This window comes from Melanerpes formicivorus, unplaced genomic scaffold (assembly GCF_026170545.1).
Source record: "Melanerpes formicivorus ecotype bairdi unplaced genomic scaffold, bMelFor1.0.p_v2 SCAF_45, whole genome shotgun sequence".
NCBI lineage: Eukaryota > Metazoa > Chordata > Aves > Piciformes > Picidae > Melanerpes > Melanerpes formicivorus.
Window position 1 is genome coordinate 2,349,617 of NW_027142397.1, and position 25,619 is coordinate 2,375,235.

The 25,619-nt window shown below is 62.5% G+C and overlaps 1 protein-coding gene across 1 annotated transcript; it reads right to left on the reverse strand.

Moving 5' to 3' along the window:
- NHSL3 (NHS like 3) lies at positions 1 to 25,619 on the reverse strand. The gene is given in 8 exon segments (XM_068159221.1): positions 1 to 196; positions 768 to 3,674; positions 3,794 to 3,910; positions 4,254 to 4,371; positions 5,578 to 5,633; positions 5,882 to 6,037; positions 25,351 to 25,585; positions 25,587 to 25,619. Coding segments are annotated over 8 exon segments (3,636 nt in total). The 5' UTR covers positions 25,611 to 25,619; the 3' UTR covers positions 1 to 173.

Consider the following 25,619-nt stretch of genomic DNA (forward strand, 5'->3'; position numbering starts at 1 on the left):
AAAGTGAAACCAACACCATTTTTGCATAAATATCATCAAGGCCATGGAGGCTAAGGCTGTTTGCTTCCTGTATTAAGTTAGTTGCCAGTTCCACACTCGTCCATTGACCTGCCCAGGTCCCTGAGAGATTTGGATTCCTGTCCGTGGGGGCACCAGTCCTGCAGCTTTGACCTTCAGGCTGTCTCTCCCCGGCCATCTGCAAGGCAGGAGGGAAGAGTTCATCAGTCCCCCTGAACCCTCCTGTGCCACAGCTCTGCCCCCAGCCGCCCCATTGCCACCCAGGTGCCATCCCAGCCCCACTTCAGCCTGTGTGCTGCACTGGGAGCCAACAGCTCAAGAGGAACATCCAAGGGAGAACTTCTGGCTCTCTCTAACTGCTTCACAGGCAGTTGGAGCCAGGTGGGGGTTGGTCTCTTCTCCCAGGGAACAAGAGATGGGACAAGAGGACATGGCCTCAAGTTGCACCAGGGGAGGGTTAGGTTGGACATTAGAAGAAGCTTCTTCGCTGGAAGGGTTCTCAAAGCCTGGCCCAGGCTGCCCAGGGAGGTGGTTGAATTCCCATCTCTGGAGGTGTTTAAAAGCCACAGAGCTGTGGTGCTGAGGGCCATGGCTTAGCACCAGGCTAAGCAGAGTTGGAGAAGGGTTGGACTGGCTGAGCTTAAAGAGCTTTGCCCACCAAAACCCTTCTACTGACATAGCTCAGGAGCCCAAGCTCCTCAGTGGCATCGTCCCACAGTGTGGCTGAACTCAGCCCTCATCCCACATACCTTGTGGGCTCTGAGCTGGTGGCTCCGTGGTGCTCCTGCCCTCCATCGCCAAGGCCACCGTCCCTGCCGGCTCGCTCTTAGTCCTGCTCTCATCTGCTGGCACTGCCTTGGCTTTCCCATCCGGCACAGCGGAGCCCAGCGCCTCTGCCCCCGGGACCTTTGGGCTCAGAGAGGAAGGAGCCAGCCCCGGGCCAAGGGAAGGCTTCTTGGCTACTGGAGGTGGAACCTTGCCAGGTTTCCGGTGAGTTTGTGGTTTGCCAGGACCCTGCTGGGGGGCAGCAGGGGCTGCCGAGCGCTGCCCGGAGAGATTCATCAGCTCGGCCACCAAGTTCCTCTTCAGGTCAGCCTGGGCCTCGGGGGACGAGGCCGTCTCGATCACCAGCTTCTTGGAGCTCTTGGCAAAGATGAAGCTGGCGGTGGAGGCCGGCGACTTGCTCCTGGGGGAGAGCTGCCCATCCCCGGGGGGCCCCTCGGCGCCGGGCGGGGACGCTCCGGGGCGCGGCGGCGGCTTCTCGGCAGCCTCGTCGGAGCAGAGGGCTGCAGCCTTGAGGTGCACGGCGTGGTGGAGCTGGTTTGAAGGCACCGCGTCTTTGGCAGGGGGGGGCTGCCGTGTGGACAGGGAGCGGCGGACAGGTTTTTGGGGGGCCAGCCGCTCCTCGGCCCCGGCCCCGGCCGCGCCCCCGGCGGCCGGCTCCACGCTGACGGAGCGCAACCGAACCATCTGCAGCAGCGAGGGGGTGACGATGGGCAGGCTGGCATCCTCCTTGGCCACCGGGCTGCTCTTGCTCCGCGACGCCGGCTCCTTCTTGGGGTCTGCCCGGGGGCCGTTGGCCGCCTTCTTAAGGCTGGTTTGGAGCGGTGGAGCCGGAGCTGCTGGAGGGGGCAGGGGTGGTGGCGGTGGTGGCAGGGGCACGGTGGCTTGGGGAAGGGGTTCAGCAGGGGCAGGTGGCTGCGGTGCCCCGGCCGGGGGGGCTGGCTGCTGGCTGCGGGAGGTGACGGCAGCTGAGAAGGAGGACGCAGCCCCCAGGCTTGGTGCCGCCTTCTGCCCGGCCGCCGGAGCCGGGGCAGCATCGGGCAGGCTGGAGAAGTAGGTTTCATCTGGAGGGGGGAAGTCTGCCATGGACAGGTCGTGTTCCTCAGGAGCCGGCGGGGGCGGGGGGGGCCAGGTGGTGTCAGGGGAGGCTTCGCCCGTGCCCTGGGGGCTCCCTTCCATCTTCTTTACCGGTGGGGGAGGCGGGTGGTAGGCAGGCGGTGGTGATGGTGGTGGAGACTTGCCGCTGGGCTTGGCCGAGGGCTCCTGGCAGGCAGTGCTGGGCACTGGTGGGTCTGGCGAGGGGAGGAGGGGGCCAGGGGGGGCCGCGGGCTGCTGGGGTTTGGTGGGTGGTGGAGAGAAGGGAGCAGGCACCTTGGGGTGCGGTGGGATGATGAACCGGTCTGAGCGGCAGGGAAGAGTCTCAGGGGGCGCTGGGTCTGAGGCTGAGGAGGAAATGGAGGTGAGGGAGGAAGACACGGAGAGCGCAGGGGACTGCAGGGTGCAGACCCGGTCCAGCTTTGGGGGCTGAGCCCTGCCCGGGGACACAGATGGGGGTCCCAGCCCCTTGGTGGGCAGCGTGGGCGTCCCACTCTGACTGGAGTAGCCGCTGGAAGGGGACATGGTGCGGTCGGACCCATCCAGGCAGCTCCACTTGGGCTGAGCCTGGGGCTCCCTCAGCACCACTGTCACCCCGGGGCTGCCCCGCGAGGCCTCGGGGGAGCTGGCACCAGCCAGGCTCTCGGAGCGGAGGCTGCTGGTCTCGCTCAGTGACGATGGGGAGAAGACCTCATCCTCGGCCGTGGGGCTGAAGGGCTCGGGATGCGGGGACCAGGTCTCCCGCTGGGCTCGCCGGTCGGGCTTGGGGGGCAGCCCCAGCACTTTGAGCTCCCCCTCGGCCTTCTGGTGCAGTGAGTAGGTCCTGCGAGGGGGAGCTGGGGGCTTCTTCATCTTCCTGAGGGAGACGCTGCGGGTGGAGGAGCGCTCGCTCGCCAGGCTGCCCGTGTCCGAGCCCTCGGCCTGGCTGCTTGTGCTGTAGGTGGGAGACGCTCGGCCGCTGCTGTTCCCCACGGCCAGGAGCCCGGGGACCACAGGCGTGGGGCTGGAGACAGGCTTGGAGCAGGAGCTGGCGAAGCTGGCAGAGCTGTAGACACTGACTTGGTCGGCATCGGAGCGAGCCGAGGCATCGACCTCAGCACACGGCCCCGCCTCGGGCTGCCGGCGGTCGGAGCCCCCCTGGGAGGAGATGGTGGAGCTGTTGGAGACGATGGTCTCCGTGGACTGCGAGTGGCTCCAGTTGTCGCTGGAGGAGGAGGGCTGGCGGCTGCGGGCGCCGCGCTCCGAGAAGCGGGCGAGGGAGCGCACCGAGGCCGGGCTGGAGGACACCAGGCTGCAGCGGCTCAGCGTCCGCACGCTGCTCCGTGTCAGGGCCACCACATCCACCATGGGCGGCAGGATGGCGTTGGGGATGATCTTGGACATGTAGGTGCCCTGGGGCGAGATGGACATGACTGGGCTCAGCAGCTCCGGGGGGCTGGCGTTGGTGGTCATGCCCGGCACGGCCAACGACTTTGGCCTCACCATGGGGGACAGCTTGGCCGCCGTCTTCCTGCCCAGCAAGCTGTCGTCGTAGTAAACCTGGTTGATGTGCTTCTGCAGGGCCATGTCTGCCTCCTCCAAGGCTCCCAGGCAGACACGAGCCCCCCCGGGGGCAGCCTGCGGCTCCAGCTTCCCGTCGATGGTGGGGATGCGGACGGCGTCGCCAGGGACCTGCCCACCGTTCAGCAAGGGCTGCGGAGCCTGGCTGCCCCCCAGCTCCCCCTGCCCTTGCCCATCCACCTCAGCATGGCCCTTGGCTTCCCGGCTGCTCCTGAGACCTGGCGGCAGGGAGAGACAAACCCAGTGTGAGCCCGAGGCAGAGGCACCAAGATGAGGCAAACGGAGGCAGAGCAATAGGACCATAGCCTAAAACTGCCCCCTCAGGCCTGACGCTCACCCAGCTCCTTCTGGACATGCTGGGGGATGCCCAGCACCGTTGTCCTCCTGTCCTTCCTCTTCTTGCCAGCCCTCTCTGAGGACTTGGGGAAGGAGTCGTGCGGTCGGAAGGTGGAACCTGCAAGAGGCGTGAAGCGTGTCCGTGGCCAGGGCATCCCCAGCACAGGTGCTGCAAGGCAGGCTGGGCTCAGGTGCTGGGCACAGCCCAGAGAGGCACCAGCAGCTGCTGGCACAGTCTGAGCAGGGAGGAGCCGCTGTCTGTCCATCCGTCCGTCCCCTCGCCCAGCCCCAACGCTCTGACTCAGACGGAGCTGCTCTCTTCTCCCAAGGGCCCCAACACATCCTCCTGCTGGCTCCTGGCCACGCCAAGGCTGAGTCCTGCTCCCCTGCCGTGCACCCCAACCCCCCTTGCGCCCCCTCAGCTCGCAGCCCCCAGCCCCACAGCCCCCCCGGGCAGGCACCTTTCCGCTGGATCATCTCGGAGCGGATGGAGAGGGCGTCCTCAGAGGCGGTGTCCGTGGCACAGGAGGCCGCCCGGCTCCGGAAGGAGAGGCTCTCATCCTCCGAGGATGCGCAGGACTGGGTGGGCAGAGAGTGAGCTCAGGTGGAGGACCCTGGTCTGCGGGGAGGGACGGAGCTGCCCCGGCCCCCACCAGGTCCTTTCTCCACCGCAAACTGACTCCGCAGCCCAGCGCTGCCGAGACAAAAGCTGCTCCCGGGGCCAAAGGCTGAGTCAGCCACGCCGGCATCCAGAGTCCTCCCACCAGGAGAGGGGCTGGGAGCAGCCCCAGGGACCCCAGATGGCCTCGCAGCCCCCCCTGGAGTGCAGGCGAGCCGGGATCCAGCTGGCTGGAGGAGCATCTGAAGGAATCACCAGAGCAAGCCCAGGATGGCCCCGTGCTGTGCCCAACCCTGCTGTGCCCCACAGCCTGAGGCTGGAGAGCTGCCGTGGCTGCGAAAGGGGTGTGGGGCTGAGGTGGTGGGGGACAGGGACAGACAGACAGCATCATGGCCATGGTGGGGACCCAGGACATGGGAATATACCCCTGGGCACTGCCAGTGGCACAACCCCATGACAGGCACAGCTTGCAGCGCCCCCCAGTTCCTCCAGAGCATCTCCTGGCACAGGCAGAGGTTGGGATGAGCCACATCAGTGCGAGCCACCACCCAATGCCTCTGCTATGCCACCCTAAGCCAGCCCTGCTTGCCCAGGGGCTCCTGGCCCCCTGCTTCCAAGGGGTTAAGGGGGCTGAGAGCCAGCTGGAGGCAGCAGCTTTGAGCAAACAGGGGCGGGTGAGGTGCTGGCAGCGGGGTCAGAGCCCAGGGACAGGCAGAGCCTGGCTCAGCCAAGGGAGAGGGAGTTTGTCCTGTCAGCAGCCAGGGAGGAGCCCAGCCGTGGGGCTGGATACGGCTGATGGTCGCTGTCCTGCCTCCACGTCACCCCACCTCACTTGGGGCTGCCAGGAGGGGGACAACAGAGGAATGCAGGCACAGGGGGGGTCCCCAGACAAAGCTCCAAAAGGCAGGGCAGGACATGCCAAGGATGGGGATGAGAACAGTGAGAGTGGCTTATCATGGGGCAAAGGTGATAACACTGAGGGATATGCAGCCCCTTCCTGCCCCACAAACCTCCCAGCCATGGTCCTGCATGCTCAGCTGGTTCCCCAGGCACTCCCAGCCCCTAAACACTAACCAGGGGGCACAGAGGGACCACCCTGTGTCCCCTCACCCCCAGGGCACCCCTAGAGCACTGTGGGACGGAGCCATCTCCCCGACAGGACTCACCTGGAGGCTGCTGGTGTCCCCGTGGTCCCAGGCACTTTTGGTCTGCTTCTGCTTCTCTGTGGAGGGAAGGCAGAGGGTAAATCCCTCCAGGGGAGCTGGGGGAGCCACCAGCCACCCACAGAGCTGCCGAGTCCAGCAGTGCTGCCCACACACCCCCTGGGCACCACTGCCAGCCCAGCACTGGACTCTGATCAGCCTCACCGCACCGCCCACCCCATCCACACAGCCAGCTGGGAGCTGGGGGCCGTCCAGCTGTACCCTTCTCTGGCGTCCCCAGGGCCACCCTGGGGTTGGGGACACCTACCCTGGTGCTGCAGGGACTTCAGTCCTTGCTGAGCCTGGTTGTGGAGCTCCTCCAGGTGCGGGGGCCGGGTGCTGGGGAAGAAGACATTGTCGGGGCACTCCTCGGCCGCCGTGTACTGCACGCTCAGCCGCTTCTCCCCCTCGCCCTTGGCAGTGCCTGTGGAGACAGAGAGGGGTCAGCTGGCACGGGGGACAACCCCCCTCAAGGCACCTCCACCCACAGGATGTGAACCCCAAGGAGCTGGGTGAAGACAGCCAGCCCAGGATGATGTGATCCTGCTCATCTCTGGACTGGGAATGCCATGGGAGACATCATCCCCCGGCCGGTTGATGGGCTGGAGTCAGGCTGTCTCCATTGCACCTCACAGGTTTTCTCCAGCACCTTCCTTAGGAGCAAAGGAGGCAGGGAGTCGTGTGGGGCTGTGGGCAGCAGCTGAGCAGAGAAAGGGCAGCATGGAGGGGGTTAAAGGACAACAGAAAGATGCTGACTTCGCCTCTGGAGTGTTGCGTCATCCCCAGGCCTTGCAAAGCACCCCAACAGCAGGGACTCACCCTGTGCCCAGCTGAGGGAAACTGAGGCACAGAGACCCCAGAGGACCCAAATCCTCCCTGCGAGCCACCTGGGTGCTGCAGACCCTGCCTGTGATGTCAGGGCCAGCACAGGGCCCTCCATGCTCTGTTTTACAGCTCCCTCCTCACAAACCACCAGCAGCACCCTGGGGTGCCCATGACCAGCTCAGGGCACTTGCCAGGGGCTGCACTGGCATCACCCAGCCAGGACACCATGGGCACAGCCCTGCCTTCTCCTGCCGGCATGCTGCTGCCTGCTGCGACGCCTCAAACTCTTCCTGCCCGGAACAGAACACAATTTCAAGCTGGGGAAGGGAAGGGAAGGGCGAGCACAGGAAACCGGTGGGGCAGGCAGCAGCACCCAGGGGACTCGGGCACCTGCTGCTCAGCATCGCCGGCGCCGTGCACCCACCCCCGGTTCCCAGTGTCCCCTGTCCCCTCCCGGCCAGCCCAGCCGGGCAGCGAGGCGGCCATGCTCCGGCTCCGGCACACAAAGGAACAGGCTGGGAACAATGGAGCCGGCCCGCCCTGCCGCGCCATGGCCGTGCCGCCGCACCGGCCCCGGCGCCCACCGGCACCCACCGCACGCCCAGCGGGCACCGGGGGCACGGCCAGGCAGGGAGCGCGGCTGATGGCGCAGGGGACCCCCTGAGCTGCAGCAGGGTCCCTGAAGGGGACGCAAGTCACTCGTAGCTCCCCCACCGCCTCCCACCAGCAGCTTCTCCTTCCCCTAAGCCCTTTTCTCCCCCAGTTTTGGCAGCCCCTCGTCTGGCAGCCCCCTGGCACGTTCGCAGCTGCCTTCCGGCCAGGGGAGCGCAGTGATTTATTCCCTTCGCTTCCCGGCAGACAAGGCCAGGGCTGTGGTGACCCTCCCTGCCCTTCCCCCGGGGATGGCAGCTCCCTTATCTCTGCCCACTGCGGGTGGGCAAGTGCCCGGTGCTGGGCAGGAGGGTCCTGGCGAGCAGGGGTTGTGTAAGGACAAGGCTCCTTCCCTCCCTCCTCCCCTCCCTCCCTGCCTGCCTCTCACTCACCCTTCTTCTTGAAGAAAGCCAGAAAGGAGGAGAGGTTCCTGCCCATGAAAACCACCATGGTGTCCGGGGAGAGGGTCTGGTCCCCACAGAGGCTCTGCCTATTGTGCCAGGGGGGCTGTCACCCGGTTGTGTGCCAGGTCGGCAGACGCTGGTGGTCCCCAGCTCCCTCCCTCCGTCCTCATCCGCACGGTGGGAGGATGCTCCACTGGACGAAGAGGCTCCGGCGCAGCTGCCTGCGTGCGGGGAGCAGCCTGACCCCGCGGACGGCTGCGCGGAGGCAGGAGGGGACAGCCCCAGCTGCGCCCACCGCGCTCCTCAGTCACGGCAGAAGGAGAGCAGGGGCCCCTCCTCTGGCCTCCCCTGCTCGCCCCCGGCCCTCCTGCCTCCTCCCACGCACAGCAGAGCTGGCAGGGATCCCTTCTGCTGGGCTCAGGGCCAGCACTTCCTCAACTCCTCCTCCTTGCACTCCTGAGACCCCCTCCCCAGGACCCTCCTCGCCTGCTCCCCTCTGGGCACACCATCCCTGCAAACCAGTTGCTGGCTTCCTCCACAGTGTGGCCAGCTGGGAGAAGCTCTTTCCCTCTGGCAACCACCAGCCCTTGGGATATGGCACAGCACAGCCAGCATTGCCCCTCCTCAACCATCCCCAATGCCCACTGCAGCACCCCCCAGCCCCACCAGAGCCCTTCTCCCTGCCCACATCGAGGGGACAGGAGCCACCCTGGGGCTAAGGGCTTTTGTCCTCAGGAACAGGACATCCAGCACAGCCACGTCACAGTCACAAGAGCTGGTGGCACTGGGGGAGAACGAAGTCCCAGACCAGTCTAACCAGTAGCTCCAGCTGCTGGCACAGGGGCACGTGAGGGAAGGGGCAGAAATGCCAGCAGTCAGGCACTGGCACAGACTGAGGCATTGACAGCCACCTGTCCCCACCTCACGAGGTGCTGCATGCTCCTGGGGTGCTAGGAGGCCCTGTGCCATCTGGAGCAGGTGCCCAAGCAGAAGGGGAATTGGCTCTGTCCAGAAGCCCCAGGTGCCCAATGCCTCAGGGAATCAGAGGATGGGTTTAATTGGAAGAGACCTTTCAGAGCATCCAGCCCAAACACTAACCCAGCACTGCCAGGCCAGCACTAGCACCACACCCCCACATCTTTGAAACCCCTCCAGGGATGGGGACTCCACCACCGCTCTGGGCATGCAGGGAGCTCCATCCCTCCCTTCCCTCGGCATTTTGCCCCAAAAGAGGACAAGCTGCCAGTATTTACTGAGTGGGCAGGGCTGTCCTCATGCCAGCTGGGAGCAAACATGTCAAACCCTCCTCCTCCTCCTGCCCTGTCAGCTCCCCACAGGCCATGCCCAGGGTTTCCTGTGGCAGGGCAGAGGTTGGGCTGCAGACGGAGCCAGCAGGGAGCGAAGGTCCCACCAGGCCTCACGGTGCAGCCCAAGGGACAGCTTGACCTTGCAAAGGACATCTCTGCGTCTCCAGCTGGGCAAGGATTTCTCCCCCTGCATCTCCTCAGTGCCCCTCACAGCAAAGAGAAGCAGCACCCTGCAGCCCTTGCCACACCACAGCCCAGCACCCTGCCTGCAGCAGGGGCAGGATCGGCCCCGCTGCCCACACAGCTCACCCAGAAGGTGCCGGCGGCTGCAGGCAGAGGCTCCCAGGCTCTTTTCACAGCACAAGTGGGAAAAAAGGGACATAATTAAAGGGCTGAGGATGCACAAAGCAGGCAGCCACGTGCAGTGCTGGACTCTGCCCTCTCCTCTCTGGGCAGCTCATCACGAGCCCCAGCGAGGGGCACGGCTGGTGGTGGGCACACGCAGCCCGGAGTGGCAGCCCTGCCAGCTCAGCAGGGAAGGATCTCATCTAGTTCAAGGTGTCCCTGCTCGCTGCAGGGGGGTTGGGATGACCTTCAAGGGTCCCTTCCAACCCAGTGCATTCTATGATTCTGTGATCCAGCTCTCCAGCATGGCACAGGCAGTTCTGCCCACATGGATGGGGTGTATCTGGGAACCCTTTACATGGCACCCAGAGCTCTGGGAGCCACCACAGGTGAAAGGGGACACTCACAGAATCACAGAATTGTTAGGGTTGGAAGGAACCTCAAGGATCAGCCAGTTCCAACCCCCCTGCTGTGGGCAGGGACACCTCACAGGTTGCTCAGGGCCACATCCAGCCTGGCCTTCAAAACCTCCAGGGATGAGGCTTCCACCACCTCCCTGGGCAACCTGTGCCAGTCTCTCACCACCCTCATGGGGAAGAATTTCTTCCTAAAGTCCTTCCTTGTGCTGCCAGTCCAGGGCCCAGGCACAGCATGAGCTTCAGCCCCTCAGGTCTGCTGATGGGACTGCTGCTTCCTGGCACTGTGAGGACATTCCCAGGTGCCAGCAGACAGCTTGTGCCAGTTCATCCTCCCTGTAACGTGGTTCATCACATGCAAGGACCCAAAGGGCCTCAAGGGTGTCTTTTGCTGCTGGAGATGCGTCCCTCTCTTGTGCATGACACCTCTGTGGCTCTTGGCAGGAGCTCAGCATTGCTGGCTGCAATCACCCAAAGGGTAATCCAGGCAGGGCACCATGGCCACCACCCAGCCAGGCCAGGACCATTGCCTGTCTGTGGAAGAGCCTCGTGCCATGGGCTGGGAAGCCTGGCAGTGCACGAGGAGCCACCTCTGCCTCTCCTCCCACTCCCTGCAGCCTTCACTATTGTGCCCTCCTTGCCTGGATAGCTTCATTCCAGCTCTGAAACTGGAGAGGGGAAAAGGTGGGGAAGGCAGGAGGGAGCATGGCCCGACCCTGCAGCAGAGACTGAAGGTCTTGGTGGGCTGAGGAAGCTGCTGCAGCTGCAGCTGGTGCTGGTAGCAACATGCCCGGTCAGAGCTGGCATCCTGTCCCTTGTGCATTCCTCCCCATGCACCCTGTCCCCTCCAGCGCTCATCTGGCACACGTGGCTCATCTGCACATGGCAGGATCCTTCCAGAGAAGAAGCCAGAGGCTTTCATGGGGCTGGGCACTCTCTCAAGGCTGGCCACCCTGTCTCAGAACTGGTAGCTGCCACTACTGGTGCCAGGGATGCTTTGGAGGGAGGGAAGCATCTCCACGGCAAGACAAATGCACAGGGAAGGGCAGGGAACTCCAGGCACCTTCAGCTCTGCCTGCTCCACTCTGTGCCAGCAGAGAGGGACTGGAGGGCACAGGGGTAGGGGTTGGAATGGGAATGAGAATTGTTACACAAGGGGGAGACCAGAGCTGAGACCCCAAAGGAACATGGCTGAGGTGTAAAGCCCTGGAGCAGTGATGCTGCCAGTGGGACACGGTGCCAGCCCAGCTTCCTCCTGGAGCTGGCTTAGCCACAACGCTGCTCTTCACTCTGGCAGAGCTGGAGGAGAAACTCCTGGCTCCTGTCCCCCTCCTCACCAGGCCTGTGCCTCCTGCAAGCAGCAGGTTTGGCCAGACTCAGCTGCAAACATCCATCTCTGCCTGCGAGGCACTGCCTCGACTTGCCTCCTCTCTGCTCAGGTCCTGTGGCAGGAGGCAGGGAACAGGCAGCAGCTCCCTGCCCACCCCTTCCACCACCACTGACTCACCGCAGAAGAATGGGGAGGAGGGGGAACTGCAAGGTCCCCAGGGGAGGAAGGGGAAGAGAACCTGTCTGTGTGTGTCCTCCTGCTCAGCAGGATGGAGACCTCTCCTCCCTTCTCCCAGCAGCCAGGGAGGTGCAGAGCAGTGAGAAAGCAGCAAGAGTGCCTCTGCCCCGTGGGGTTGATGCTCTCCCACCCTTTAAGGCTCCTTTCCACCACCATCCAGGCATGCATGCAGGCTCAGGAACTGCTCTGCTCCCTGTGCTGTAGAGGAGTAAAGCAGCACTCATCTGCTGGATAACACCAATGGGGTGTACCATGAACCCCAGTCCCAAGAGCTCCATGGCTCTGAGCTGTCAGCTGTGGACCCTGCCACATCTGCAAGAGCTTCCATGCTCTGCTCCAGCATCCTGCCCCTCTGCCCTAGTGTCCAGTCCCTGTCCCAGTATCCAGCTTCTCTGCTCCCTCCCATCAGTCTCTCCCAGGGCCAGTTCCCTGCCTGGTGGGATGGTGCCTGTTTAGGAGCCTGACCCTCTCCATCTTTCCCTTGGGGCCACCACTTCTGCTTGGGCAGCTCTGTGGCCCCAGGTAGGACCTGGCACCCATCTGTACCACCCTGCTCTGTCTCTCTGCTCCAACTTTCCACTGGTGAGGGAGGCTGGTGGCCACAGCCTCACTGGAGGCAACCAGCCCAGCCTGACTCACTCCCTGAGCTCTTGTTGTCCCTGCACAGGATCCATGCTCCAGGACACGCCGCAGGACTGTGCTCTCTCCAGGCAGGAGGAGAGCACAATAATATTTACTGTGGCTTTGGCCATGCAGACCCCCAGCTGCCAGCCTGGGGTGCAGCCTGCCCTCGGCCTCGCCTCGGGGCTGCTGCTTCTGCCAGGAAAACATCTCCAGGAAGCAAACAAACCTGACCCTATGGGCGCTGCTGGCTCTGCTCCTCAAGCACGACCCCACGCAGAGGCAGGATCCAAACTCATTTCGAGTGGCAAAACAAACTTGGATGTTGTCTTTTTTGTTCTTCTAAATCACAGCACAGAGAACTGTCCTGCAGTCACCTCGGCGAGCCAATGGGCAAAGGAGCCAGAGCAGGAGGAAACCCTCCCTGGAGGAGAACCGTCACCCAGCCAGCCCGGCCGGCTGCCTCCAGCCCTGGCTGCTGTCGTGGCAGGACCCTGCTGGGTTGTGCAAGGAGCTGCGCCTGCCCTCGCCGCTGCCCCGCAGGCAGCCCGTGCGGAGACGTGCAATGTCTTCTGCTCCTTGTTACCAGAGACCTTGTTACCGGCCTGGCAGCAGCCCATGGTGAGGGTCCCAGCACCAGGGAGGGAGGCAGGACCGCAGTGCCACCCAAGTGTGCCTCACTCCTATCCCCAGCCCCTGTTCCAGCCCAGCGAGCCTCCATCCCACCACATCCCCACCCCGCGCTCCCCAGGAGAAGCCACCAAACAGGTTTGAAGGTAAATAACAACCTTCCTGGGCCAGGAGCTGGATCCGGGTGGGAACAGCCCAGATGGGGAGCACGGGGCGGCAGAGGGCGGCGGGCGGAGCGGCATGGGGCCGCGGAGGCGCCGCCGGTGACACCCATAGACGGGGACGGGCCACCAGCACCTCCTCCCTCCCCACAGCTATGCCAAAGTCCACGGCTTTACGACATCCCTGCTTCACCTTCCCTCGGTGTCCTCTCCTCTGCCCTCCCACGCAGGGTGCCGCGGCGCCTGCGCCGTTGCCTGCCGCGGTGCCAGGAGCTGGCTGCGTCCCCACGGCGCGTGCCGTCATGCCCGGGCACCGAGGGCACGGCGCTGGAGATGGCAGCCCTGCCTGTCACGGCAGGTAGCTGGCTCCACGCAGGAGCAAATCCAGGGGAGGGATTAGGGACAAGACCTTGCAGGTTTTGCCGTGCAGGGATCCACCGTCCTGCAAGCAGCACCCAAGCCTGCTCCTGCCCACGGGCAGCTTGGCAGCGCTGGCAGGGGATGGCAAGGATGTACCAAGGAGCTGCAGATCCTTCAGCAGGGATTGAGAGGAATGCAGCCAGCGATGCAGGATCAGGGGAGGAACTGGGAGAGGAGCCGTCGGATGGAGTCGGAGCTGTCACTAAAAACGGTGCAGGGGGCACAACCAGCAGCACAAAGGCAGGTCCCATCCCTGCCTCCTCGCGTTGGTGTCTCTGCCAAGCGGGCACGGCCCGGCATGTCGGGGCTGAGCGTTGGAAGCAGTTGCCTGGCCGGGACACCCGCAGATCACCTCCTCCTCCGCTGCTCCAGGAGCAGCAGCAGGCAGCGGGAAGGGCTGAGCCCTCCCAGGCAGCAGCGGGATACCGGCAGGCGAGGCCGGGCTGGCGGTGCCTGGCGAGGGCGGCTGTGTAAATCTCGGCACGGCGGGGTGGGCCCCAGCCCTTATCTGCTCCCCCCGGCTGTTTGCGGAGCCGGCGCAGCGTGGGGCTGGCACCAAGAGCAGCTGCGAAGGAAAAAGACGCCCAAGGCTGCTCAGCCCACCCTGGAGCTCCACAGCAATAGCCAGGGCTGCCAAGGGGCTCCACCACAAGTCATCCAGCTAGGATGGGCACTGGCGCCCACTGCCAGGGATCCTCACAGTTATGGACTACCCCTCGTCCTAAATCTGCCTCCTCCTGGGGTGTTTCCCCCTGAAACCTACCCACTGGTGCCCACCAATATGGACGTGGGTGCCAGGGGATGTGGGTGCCAGGGAAATCCAGCAGCCGGGGAGCCCCACGCCGACGGTGGCCACATCCCCGCTGAGTCCGCGGGGTGCAGCCTGGCCGGGCGCCACGTTCTTCCACCCTGACTCAGTAGGGCCCGGCGGGGCCCATCCCGATAAGAAGGTGATAAGAGACTTCAGTCTCTCTGGTGCTCAAGGACCTTCTCTGGCAGCTCCCACCGCAGACAAACCCGAGGAGGAGAGGCAGGGGACATGTCCCTGAGCAAGTCAGACCCTGCTCCAGCGTGGGGATGGGTTTGGCACTGGTGAAGCAGAGTGGGGAAGTCCAGGCAGAGACCAAGGCAGCAGGGAGCAGGGTTCAGGCAGCTGCCTGCGGCAGGTAGAGCGACCCCAGCCGCGTTCCGCCAGGCTCCCATCCCCAGTCCCTTCAGGGTCACAAGGAAGATGGTGCCCAGCTCACCCCGCACACAGCAGAGGCACAAAGGCAGCTGCGGCTGTCTGCCCGCGCCTGGCTGGCCGGCGGTGGGCACAGCGGGGCCAAAACGGTGCTCCCAAGCAGCTGGGACGGAGAGATGAGAGCTGGGAGACACCGGTGCAGTTGCCCACAGCGCACAAACTCATCTCTGATCTGAAACCCAGAAGCACTCAGGGTGAGAGGAGAGCGGCCGCGGGGGCCCGGCCGGCAGGCGCTGGCACACCCAGCCCCCAGCCGGTGATCCCGGCTGCGCCCTCCGAAACGCTGAAGCCACACAATGCAAATTCTTTCGCTTTGTGGCCGCCGCACCGTTGCCATGGAGCCGCAGCAGAGAACAAACACAACTCGCCCCATGTTTTCTCAGCACCTTCCACCCCACGGCCTTCGGCCCCAGCGCCTCGCGGGCTCTGCCCAGCCTCTGTTGCGCGGTCCCAACGCGGTGCCCATCTCAAGGTGTCTGCAGTGGAGCTGGCCCTCTCCCAGCATGCACCCCCTGACAGCCCCACCGTCCTGGTTCAGACGGGCAAAGAGCATCCAAGCCTGGCAGGGGGATGGAGAGGAGTTGAAGTTCTGGGTTGGGATGGCACAAGGAAAACGTGAGGACAGCAGCAGGGATGCTCAACGAGCCCCTGAAGCACGTCTCCAGGGTGAGGCTCAGCTCAGTCACCTACAGCAGGGCAGAGGCAAAGGGACAGCATCCAGCAGAGCCAGAGAAGAGCAGGAGCCTTCTGCTGCTGACACCTTCCCAAGACCACAAGGAGAGGATGACTTCAGTGAAGAAGAAACTGCAACCAGCCAGTGAGGAGCCTGCAGTGAAGGAGATGCCACCCCTGCACAGCCAGGGGTGACTGGTGTAACCACCCCTGCCTCAGTTTCCCCAGGTGCTGCTGGCCAGGGCATTTTGGCACCCTCTCCCCCTGCATTTGCAGGGTCTCCCCTCCCTGGCCCCCACCTCTTTATGCTGTTTTGCTTGGCATGCTCACTCCCTAAACCTGTAAGGAGTTGACTCCAGACCCTGTTTACCCTGTGGAGAGTTCTGCAGACAGAAGGAAACAGAGCAGCCAAGGGCAGAAGGGATGCTGGGGCTTGGGGATCTCACAGGGCTGGCAGAAGAAAACAACCCAGACCTGCTAACCCCACTGTACCAACCCCAGACCCCCACCCATGTCCCCTCCCTGACTCGGGGGCATGCAGGGGCAGTTTAACAAGAGCAGTGAGGCAGCTCTGGGATGGGGGCAACATTACTGGGAGAGACCTTCCCCACTCACATCATCCTACTCTGACTGAGGAACCAAAACTGTGCAGGCAGCTCATCAGGACCAAGCACCCCACAGGGCTGACGGTTCAATATGTGGGTCCAGGCTGACCCGGGACCCTTTCCCTTCCTCCTCTTCCCCAAACAAAAGGTCCCTCTCGGCCCCATGCCTCCTCCTGGGCTTTTCAGCTGCACCCATGGAGCTGGAGCATAAAGCAGCAGAGCAATGGGTGCAGGGACAGACAGGCAGAGAGCAGGGTGGGCAAGCTGTGCAGGCAGGGAGCAGCCTGATGCTCTCTGCAACACACACCACACCACACCACCCCCATCCCTCCCCAAGACCCACTTCTACCAGGGATGCAGCGAGGGAAGCTGAAGTGACGGCAGCAGCCCCGGGTCCCTGCTCTGGCTGCTGGGACACCACTAGAAAAACAAACTGGTAACCAGTTCGGCAGATGATCGCCGTCCTGACAGCCCGGGCGAGCTGGTCCCCAGCGTGTCGGCACAGCCAGAGGTTCTTCCCCAGGGGAAAAAGGAGTCAGAAGGTCTGATTCTGCCTTCCCCACCCCATCCCCCCCTCCCATCTCATGGAGAGCAGAGGAGAGAGAAACCTCCACCCCCAGCATCTCGGGTCCTGCCCAGCCCCACATCGCGGTGAGGAGCGAAGCAGCAACCAACTTTCCCTGCACAATAGTCCCCCAAAAGTCAGAGCCAGGACCGCTGCGAGCCCTCCCCGAGCACCACCCCTCCCGGCTCCTACCTGCCGCTGGCTTCCCGGCGCGGCCGAAGGGCCATGGGGGTCCGGCCTTGACGCCCCCCGGGCTCCTCTTGCGGTGCGCGTTGCCCATGCGGCCGCTCTCGCCCTCCACCGCGGCCGGGTGGAGGAGGCCGGGACGCTACATGGCGGAGCCGAACGGGCTCCGGCGTGGCCCCCGGGTGGCCACGGGAGACGAGGATGGCTTCTCTCAACCGCCAGCTCCCATCCCCTCCAGCCTCGGCGGAGCTCAGCTCTGGCAGGCGGCGGTGCCGGAGCCAATGGCTCGGGCAGGGAGAGGAGGGGCCTGCCGGAATCATCCCTCGGATCCCAGAGCACCCTCCCAGCCCCATCCCTCCGGCAGGCACGCGTGGGTGCTCCAGGAAAGCTGAGCAGGGAAAAGGGAGACCCTCGGGTCCCCAGACGCCCCCAAGCAGTGGGACAAGGTGGGCACTGTCCTCGCCTCCAGCCCTGTTCCCACCTCCCCCGCGAGTTTGCTGCGCTCCACCGAGCCATCACCATTTTTGCCCGTCAACAAGTGAGGGAACGAGCCCCCCCATCCCAGGTTTTAGGGGGTCCTAGTGCCACGGGGACATCCCAGCCGAGCCTGGCACGGCACAGCCAAGGCTGAACAGGATTTACGAGGCGGCAGCACAGTGCCAAGGATGCAGCTGCTGCCCAACCTCAGGGCAAGCACCCACACGCCCGTAGGTGGATGGTAACCCCCTGCCACCCTCCCCGCGGTCCCTCCTGGCTCTGGGGCAAGTCACAGCTGGGCAAACCCGGAGAACACCTGCATTTATGTCACCCCCCACTGCTGGCACCTCTTTCCCTTGCCCTCCTTTGGTGGAGCCCTGCTTCAGACCCTGCTCCAGCTGCCTGTGGGTTTTGCAAGCAGCCACCAGGGGAAGGGCAGCTTGGGGCGTGGGCAGCGCTGCTCAAACAGCTGCCTACAGCTCATGGGCAAGCTCCACCACTGCCCATCCAGAGAGAGGCTCACCAGCCTGCCCCCTCCAAAGCCTGCCCCCTCCAAAGCCTGCCTTTCCCTCCTGATTTTTAATTAGAACATGAAATGCTGTGAGGGCAGGGAAGGGTCAGCCAGCCAGGCAGGCAGTGGGCAATTCCTGCTGGCAACGTTTATGTTCCTTAGGTGATTCACCCAAGAGTGGGATAAATAGGAAGGAGGGGGCTGTGGGAAAGGCACAAAACTGGGGAGGTGATGAGATAGATAGAGAAATAAATAAATAACATTAAAGATCAACCAGCAGCTTTGTCCTGACCTCTCCCCAAGGTGATCAGCAAGAAATTAATCTTTGGACTTCACTTTCCTTCCCTGCAATAGAAATTGTGATGGTTCTGCCCCTCAGCAGCTTGGTTTGCTGCCCCAAAGGCACACTCAGCTGGGCAGAGACCAACCTGTGCCACGCAGGGTGCCTGGCACCAGGGTGGCTGCACCAGTGTCCCTGTGCCCCATCTGCTGTGTGAGCTGCTAAGGGTTGGGGGATCTGCTGTCAAACTATTCCCTGCTTCCCACTAGTAGCCTGATCAAGGCACAGCCTTCCCAGCTCAGGGCAGCTGGGATCAAATAAGGTCATGGCTACAAGTGCAGGAGATCAGAGGTCTCTGCCCAGTGACTTGGGGAGATGATTTTCTCCCTGGGCTGTAGGAGTCAGGTCAGCCAGAGGCATCTCCAGCCTGGAACAGGGCTTCCACCTGCTGCCCAGCACCTCCTGGACCTCCCTGGGGCATACTTTTGGGAACTGGGGATGTTCAGCCTGGAGAAAAGAAGGCTGAGAGGAGACCTTCTGGCTCTCCACAACTCCCTGAAAGGAGGCTGGAGCCAGATGGGAGTCAGGCTCTTCTCCCAAGGAACAAGTGACAGGACAAGAGGAAATTGCCTCAAGTTGCACCAGGTCAGGTTTAGGTTGGACATTAAAGCCAATTTCTACCCCACAAAGCGTTGCCAAGCCCTGGCCCAGGCTGCCCAGGGCAGTGATGGAGTCCTCACCCCTGGAGAGGTTTCCAAGCTGCATAGATGTGGTGCTGAGGGCCATGGTTCAGTGGTGGCCTGGCAGTGCTGGGCTAATGGTTGGACTTGATCTCAAAGCTCTTTTCTAACCACAATGATTCCATGATCCCCTGACAGTGGCTCCAAAACAGGATGCATGGACCCCCTGTGGCCACTGCATCCCCCTCCCCAGTGACACAGGGGGCTCCTCTGCAAGCTCACACATCAGCTTTCCCAGAGGAGCACTTTGATTTCTCTCCCTGCAAGAAAGAGAGGCTGGAGGCTGCAACACTGCCCTAGATACAGTGAGACACTTCCCCCTCCACTCCCAAAACAGACACCCTCGGTGCCAGCACCTGCCTCAAGAACACAGCCACTGCTGGCACCAGCGCTGCACCGCCCCCAGCCACAGCATGCCACGGCCTTGGAGGTGCTGAGGGGGCTCCAACAGGGAGCTGAGCCCCAAAACCCAGCAAAGGCCAAGCTGGGAGGGATGCTGAGAGCAGCACAGGGCGGTCCAGCAGCCCCCACTTTAATGCTCTGGGACATGAACCCCTCTGAAAGCTGTGGCCAGCCAGCTGCTCTCAGCCTTCAGCCCAGACCTGGGCTGGAATTGCTGCATCCACAAATCTGCTTGGAAAGCCTGGCAGGTGGGGCAGCTTCCCTGGTACCTCATTGCCAGCATGGCAGGCAAGCTGGGCATGCCAGCTGTGGAGCAGCCAGGGAGAATGAGGAACTGGGGGCAAGAGATGCTGCCTCCAGTACTCCCTGGGCCAGAACCCCTGGGTTTATCCATCGAGAGGACTCTAGCAAGGAGCAAAGGGGTGGGGGGGAAGGGAAGTGGTTCATGAGATACAGATCTTGTCACCACAGCATGACTGCTCCAAGCACATCTGATGGTCCCAAAGTCACGCACTGCCTTGGTCAGAGCAGCCAGCCTGAGCACAGGGTGTTGGGGACCCCTCTGCACTGGCACAGGGGGGAGGCTCCACCCTTCCTAGTGCTTTATCCAGCCCTCCTGGTACTCCATCCACCCCCTCCCAGTGCTTTCTAAACCTGACCCCACCACCAAGCAAACACCAAGTGGGAGCTGAGCTGCCTGAATGAGAAAGGAATTCAGCTCTTGTTCCCTTCACGGGGAGGTAAAGCTCAGCGAGGCAAAGGTAACACCAAAACCCCACTTGAGATCCCCAATCATTAACAGAAATGCATAACCAGAAGGGGTTTAACTGATTTCCTGCTCAAGCTGGAGTCCAGGCTGGCTCTTGCTGATGACAGCTCCAGCCCCAGAAGGAGCTCAGCTCCCTGCTCTGGCTAAAAGCAGCTTTTTCCCCCTCTCCCCTCCACGCACAGCAGGAGCCACAAGGACCCAACCCAGGCTCTGGCTCCTGCTTGGCAGGGAAATGCTTTTTCACTTGATGGTTGCCCAGCTCTTCACCTCCCCACGGCTTATGTTCCCCTGGCTGCCAGAGCCCAAGTCAATGATGATATTGTCTTATGAAACCAGAGCTTCCTTCTGAAGGGAAATATGACTCCAGCCAAATAGTTTTATCGGATCTCACGGAACGTTATTCGCGGGAGTCGCTCTCCCGGTTGTCTCCAGGTGGAATAGCTGTGGCTGCAGACACACCTCTCTTTGTTCACCCTGGCCAGGCCAGGCCAGGCCAGGCCAGGGGATTCCTGCTGCTCACATTTTCTGGGGTGCCACTCTGGGCCTTTTGCAGGTGAACAAATCCATTCCCACGTGGGCAGGGGGAATAATCCTGGCGGTTCCCAGGGCCCAACCCCTCTCCTTCCTTCCCTGGAGTGGAGGAGCTCAGGACTAAACCCCAAATGCTGTGTGGACACCAAACCACAGGGAATCATAGAATTGTCAGGGTTGGAAGGGAGCTCAAGGCTCAACCAGTTCCAACCCCCCTGCCATGGCCAGGGACACCTCACACCAGAGCAGGCTGCTCAGAGCCACATCCAACCTGGCCTTCAAAACCTCCAGGGATGAGGCTTCTACCAACCTGTGCCAGTGTCTCACCACCCTCATGGGGAAGAGCTTCTTCCTAACTTCCAATCTGAATCAGCCCATTTCTGGTTTTTTTTCCCCATGCCCATCCCTCCCTGACACCCTCCAAAGTCCCTCCCCATCTTTCTTGTAGCCCCCTTCAGATCATACAGGTTGGAAAAGACCTCTAAGGTCATCAGCTCCAACCATCAATCCAACACCTCCATGCCCACTAAACCACAGCCCACAGTGCCATGGCTACATGTTTTTGGAACACCTCCAGGGATGGTGACTCCACCACCTCCCTGGGCAGCCTGTTCCAATGCCTGACCACTCCTGCAGCAAAGATCTTCTTCCTAACCTCCAATCCAGCTGCCACACAGCAGCAGAGGATGGAGGACGTCAACTGTCCAGGGAGATTTCACATCTCCATTATTAGCAGAGCAGCACAGCCCCAAACTGCCTCGAGGCACCTCCACCTCCCCATAGCACAGAGCCTGGTGCCATCAGCCAGGTCCCCACCACAGCCACTTGCTGGTGCCCATGAACACAACAAAGCCACCCTGCACTGTTTTCAGCAAGCAGTTGTTGATGTTAGGCCACAGAATTATAAACTGGTTTGGGTTGGATGGGACCTTAAAGCTCATCCAGTTCCAACTCCCCTGCCAGGGGCAGGGACACCTCCCACCAGCCCAGGTTGCTCAAGGCTTCATCCAGCCTGGCCTTGAACACCTCCAGGCAGGGCACATGCACAACCTCCCTGGGCAACCTGTTCCAGTGCCCCACCACCCTCACTGGAAAGAATTTCTTCCTAATCCCCAGTCTCAATCTGCCCTCTTCCAGCTGAAATCCATTGCCCCTCAGCACAGCAGCTGTGTGCATTTAAAGCTTCATTTTTAACCCCCCCGACACCCTCCCCAACCCCAAGCAGGAAATCTGCTGCTGCCAGACCAAACTGCATCAAAAGGGGGAAATTAAATAAATAAATACATGTAAAAGCCAAGCCTAATTTAATATTTCTGGACCATCAATTCCTTCACTTCATCAGGGAGTTCAGAAGAGTATTGTGGAGCTTGGATACAGCAGTGGCCAAAACCTGGCCTCAAACCCCTCGCAGGACCCCAGCGTGGGGAGCTCGAGGAGTGGGAGCAGCTCGGCCCTGCCACACTGCTGAGGGTCAGCAGGCTGCCTTCATCGTGGGGCTCACAGGGGAGAAGGAGAAGCTTCCAGCTTTCCAACTTTCACCAGGAAAAAGCAGCCACGGGGAGCAAAGCAGAGCTGGCTGAGCAGCTCACTCCCACCTCAGACCCTCGGTGCAGCCCCACAGCTCTCCCCGCCTCGCTTCCCATCCCAGGGGTTAATCTCTCCTCTGCCTCCAAAGAGGAGGAAATAAACACACTGGGAACCCCGAGGTGCTGGGATGCGATGGGGGATCACAGAGGTGCTCGAATGGGCTGTGTACAGGTGACACAGCCCGGGGCTGGCAGCACCTGGCAGCCTCTGCACGCCCAGGACAGGGCGTTCTGGCTCGCAGCAGGAATTGTCCTGTGGCAAAGAGTTGCACCAGCACAGAGAGGAGATGGTGCAGCCAGTGGGGCCCAAACAGGGCAGAGCATCCAGTTGGGAGATGGGAAAGGACTCAGCTTCCAGCTGGGATGGCATAAAGCCACTGGTGATCCTCCACAGAGAGGTGGCCTGAGCTGGCCCATGAGCAGGATTACTGTGCCTTTCCTCTACACAGCTCAGCTGTTTGGGTGGCCAGGGATGGGATTTCTGATGATCCAGACCCACGAGTTTGATCCAAACTGGAAATGCCTTCATCCTCCTGCTGCCATGATTTCAGTGCTGAGCAATTCCAACCCCAGCAACACCCAGGTCACTGATGGGCAGATGACCAGTCCTGCCCTGCCCCTCACCAGGACAGCTTCCTCCTGCCAGAGCCATCCAGAGACCCTGCAGAGCCCCTTCCCACACCTGGGATGCACTGGGAATGGTCAGACATGCCCTGGCCCCGCTCCATGACCAAAGCCACCAGCAGGATGCTGGAAGCTGCTGGTTCATGAGCTTGATCCAAACCACTCCCCAGCACCACGCAGCCACGGCAGGAAAGCAGAGGGCACCCGGAGCCTACGAGGAGCTGCTGAAGCTTCTGCCCTCTCCCCCTCCCACAGCTCCCAGCTGATGTTTGGAAAAATTCCCAGCTGGGGCAGGGCTCAGGCAGCTCCTGCTGCAGCTCAGTGATGTCGGTGAGGCCAATGCAGCCCGGGGGCAGGTCAGAGCTGCACGAAGCAGTGGCTGATGCTACGCAGCTCTGCAGCCACCCCGGGAAAGCAGCCGGTGCTGGGTGCTGCCGGAGCCGATGCTCCTTCCACTGCCACAGCTCAGCCCAAACTGCTGCTGGAGGCTCTGGGAAGTGCCATCCCCCCATCTGGTGGGGAAGGATGCTGGGAGCCCCGGGGTGTGCTGGGCCGGAGGCGGCGAGGCAGGGTGGGGTTCCCGGCTGGAAGCGCGCAGGGAGGGTGATTCAATCCTGCACGCAAGCTGCAACCTCGGCACATCCACGTGGATTCCAAATGTGGTGGAACATGGCACCTCCTGGCCAAGCAGGATGCAACACAGCCCTGAGGGGAAGGGTCCTGCACCTCCTGGGTGGCTGTGGCACTGCACAGCCCCTCCCTCACCACCAGGGACCGCGGGCAGGTGGGCACCGGGGGCAGCTCTCCCAGGGATCTGTGGTTGAATCTAGACATGGAGGGAATGGAGTGGGTTCAGAGAAGGGCAGCGAAGCTGGGGAAGGGTCTGGAGAACAGGGCTGGGGAGGGGCAGCTGAGGGAGCTGGGGGGGTGCAGCCTGGAGAAGAGGAGGCTGAGGGGAGACCTCCTGGCTTTCTACAACTCCCCTGAAAGGAGGTTGGAGGCAGGTGGGGGTTGGTGTCTTTTCCCTGGTATCAGGTGATAGAATGACAGGAAATGGCCTGAAGTTGTGCCAGGGGAGGGTTGGGTTGGACATTAGGGAATTTTTTTTTCCCTGCAAGAGTGGTCAGGGACTGGCAGAGGCTGCCCAGGGAGGTGGTGGAGTCCCCATCCCTGGAGGGGTTCAAGAAACCTGCGGCTATGGCACTTTGGGGCATGCTTTAATGGCCAGGGTGGGGCTGGGTTGGAGCTGAGGATCTTGGAGACCTTTTCCCACCAAAAGGGTTCCATGATCCTGACCCTAGGAATGCCAGAGTGACAGCAGCTTGCTTTGTAAGTGGGCTGGAGGTGCCCAGGCTGCAGCCCTGCCGGGCAGTGAGTGCTCCTGGGGAGGATTAGCTGTTGGATGGGAGAACTTCAGGAAAACATTTAAAATAAAACAAGGGGAGGGGGAAAAAAAAAAAAAAAGAAGAAGAAGAAAGCAAAGGGCTGGCAGAGCTGCTGGGGGCGTTTCTTGCACTGCAAAGAGGAACATCACATGCTCCAGCACATCTCATTTTTTCTGCTCAGGTTTCAGCGTCAGGCCGTGGCAGCGGCGGCCACGCACAGCGAGCCGGGAGGGAGGCACCGGCAGCATCCAAAGGTCCGGCTGAGAGGAGGGCTCGGCCTCTTAGGCAAGACCTCCCCGTGGCCACTCCTCTCCTATCTCAGATCTCCCTGAGCTCCTCCAAGCAAGTCACCACGTCTGCACGCAGCCCTGGGCGCCTGCAAATTCACTCCCTGGGGCAAACCGAGGGAGAAAGTCCCAGGTGATGGCATCCTGTTGCGCCGGGGTGCCGCAGGAGCGGCCTCTCCCTTGGCAAAAGCCCGGTGACGTCCCCACGGGAGGTGCCCTGCCAGGAGGGCAGTGGTGTGACACACAGGGGCAGAGGCTGAGGGCTCCTGTGGTGCACAGGGTGATGCCTCCAGCGATCTCTGCCTCGCCAGGACACCTACTACTGCGGAGCAAGCGCGCCAAGGAGAGGAGCATGACCAGACACGCTGCCACCCAGAGCTCTGCTGAAGGTCCCAGCCCACGGGAGGCTGGGCTGAGCCCACAGATCCCCACAACACAGCCCCAGGGCAGCGAAGAGAGGGCACCCAGGGCGCCTTCTGCCACGGGCTTGTGCCGGTCAAGGTGGCAGGGCCGCGGAGGCAGCACCCCGCAAAGTGGCCGGGGTGAGGAACGTATCTAGGACAGGAAGGGCCACACCTGGAGCACGCAAACACCCTGCCCAGGTGAAGGAGGAGGAGGAGGCAGCAGCGGCTGGCGTCCCTCCAGGTTTCCCTCAGCCCCAGTGACCTTCTGACTCAGCGGAGAGAGAACCTACCCAGTGAAGCGGCACCAGCCCTCGGGGCAGGGGCAAGATTGCACCAGGGACTGCCGGATCCAGCCTGCTGCTGCCACAGCAGCGGCCACCGTGGCCACCACTGCAGCCCCCATGGCCACCACTGCAGCCCCCACCTCCCTCAGCCACTTCTGCTGTCACCAGGGCCAGCACCTCCACGCCTCCCTGGCCACCATTGTGACCCTTCCTTCGCCACCTCCACAGCACCACCTTGAGCTCTCCTTGGACGCCTCTACAGCCACCACTATGACTCCTCCTCGGCCACTGCCATAACCTCTCCTCAGCCACCATCTTGAGCCCTTCACAGCCCCCATCCTGACCCCTCCTTGGCCACCACAGCCATTCCTTGCCCATTACTCTAACCTCTCCTTGCCCATCACCCTGACACCTCTTTGCCCATTACTTTGACTACCACTCTCACTACTCCTTGGTCACCACTCCGACCACTCCTTGTCCAACACCATGGCCACCACCCCAACTGCTCCTTGTCCATCATCCTGACTCCTCCACAGCCACCACCCTGGCTACTCCTCGACCACCACCCCAATTGCTCCATGACTACCACTTTGCTCCTTGGCCATCACCCCAAGCACTCCATGGCTACCACCCCGACCCTTCTTGGCCACCACCCCGACCCCTTCTTGGCCACTTCCTTGGCCACCACCACAGCCTCAAACTCAAGCCCTGCTTGGCCACCACCATGGCCACCACCCTGACCCCTCCACGTCCACCTCCTTATGCATCATCCCGACGCCTTCTTGCCCACCTCCCCAGCCACTCCTCCTCTCCGCTGCCACCCCCCTCTCGCCCCTCACCTCGTTCCTCCGCCTCTCCCGAGGAGCTGCCGCCCTTCCGCCGCCGCCGCCGGCCCCGGAGCCAGCTGAAAGCCCGGCGCAGGGACCCGACCCGGGTCTTTTTCCGCCGCGGGGGGGACGCTGTTGCTGCAGCTTCCGAACCATCGCCACCGCTCCGCTCCGGTTCCCGTTCGCCGCCCGCCGCAGGTGCAAGCTCGGCGGACATGGCCGCGGCGGGCAGCGCCCCGCACCGCCCCGTACCGCCGGCAGCCGCTGCCCATAGGGCCGGG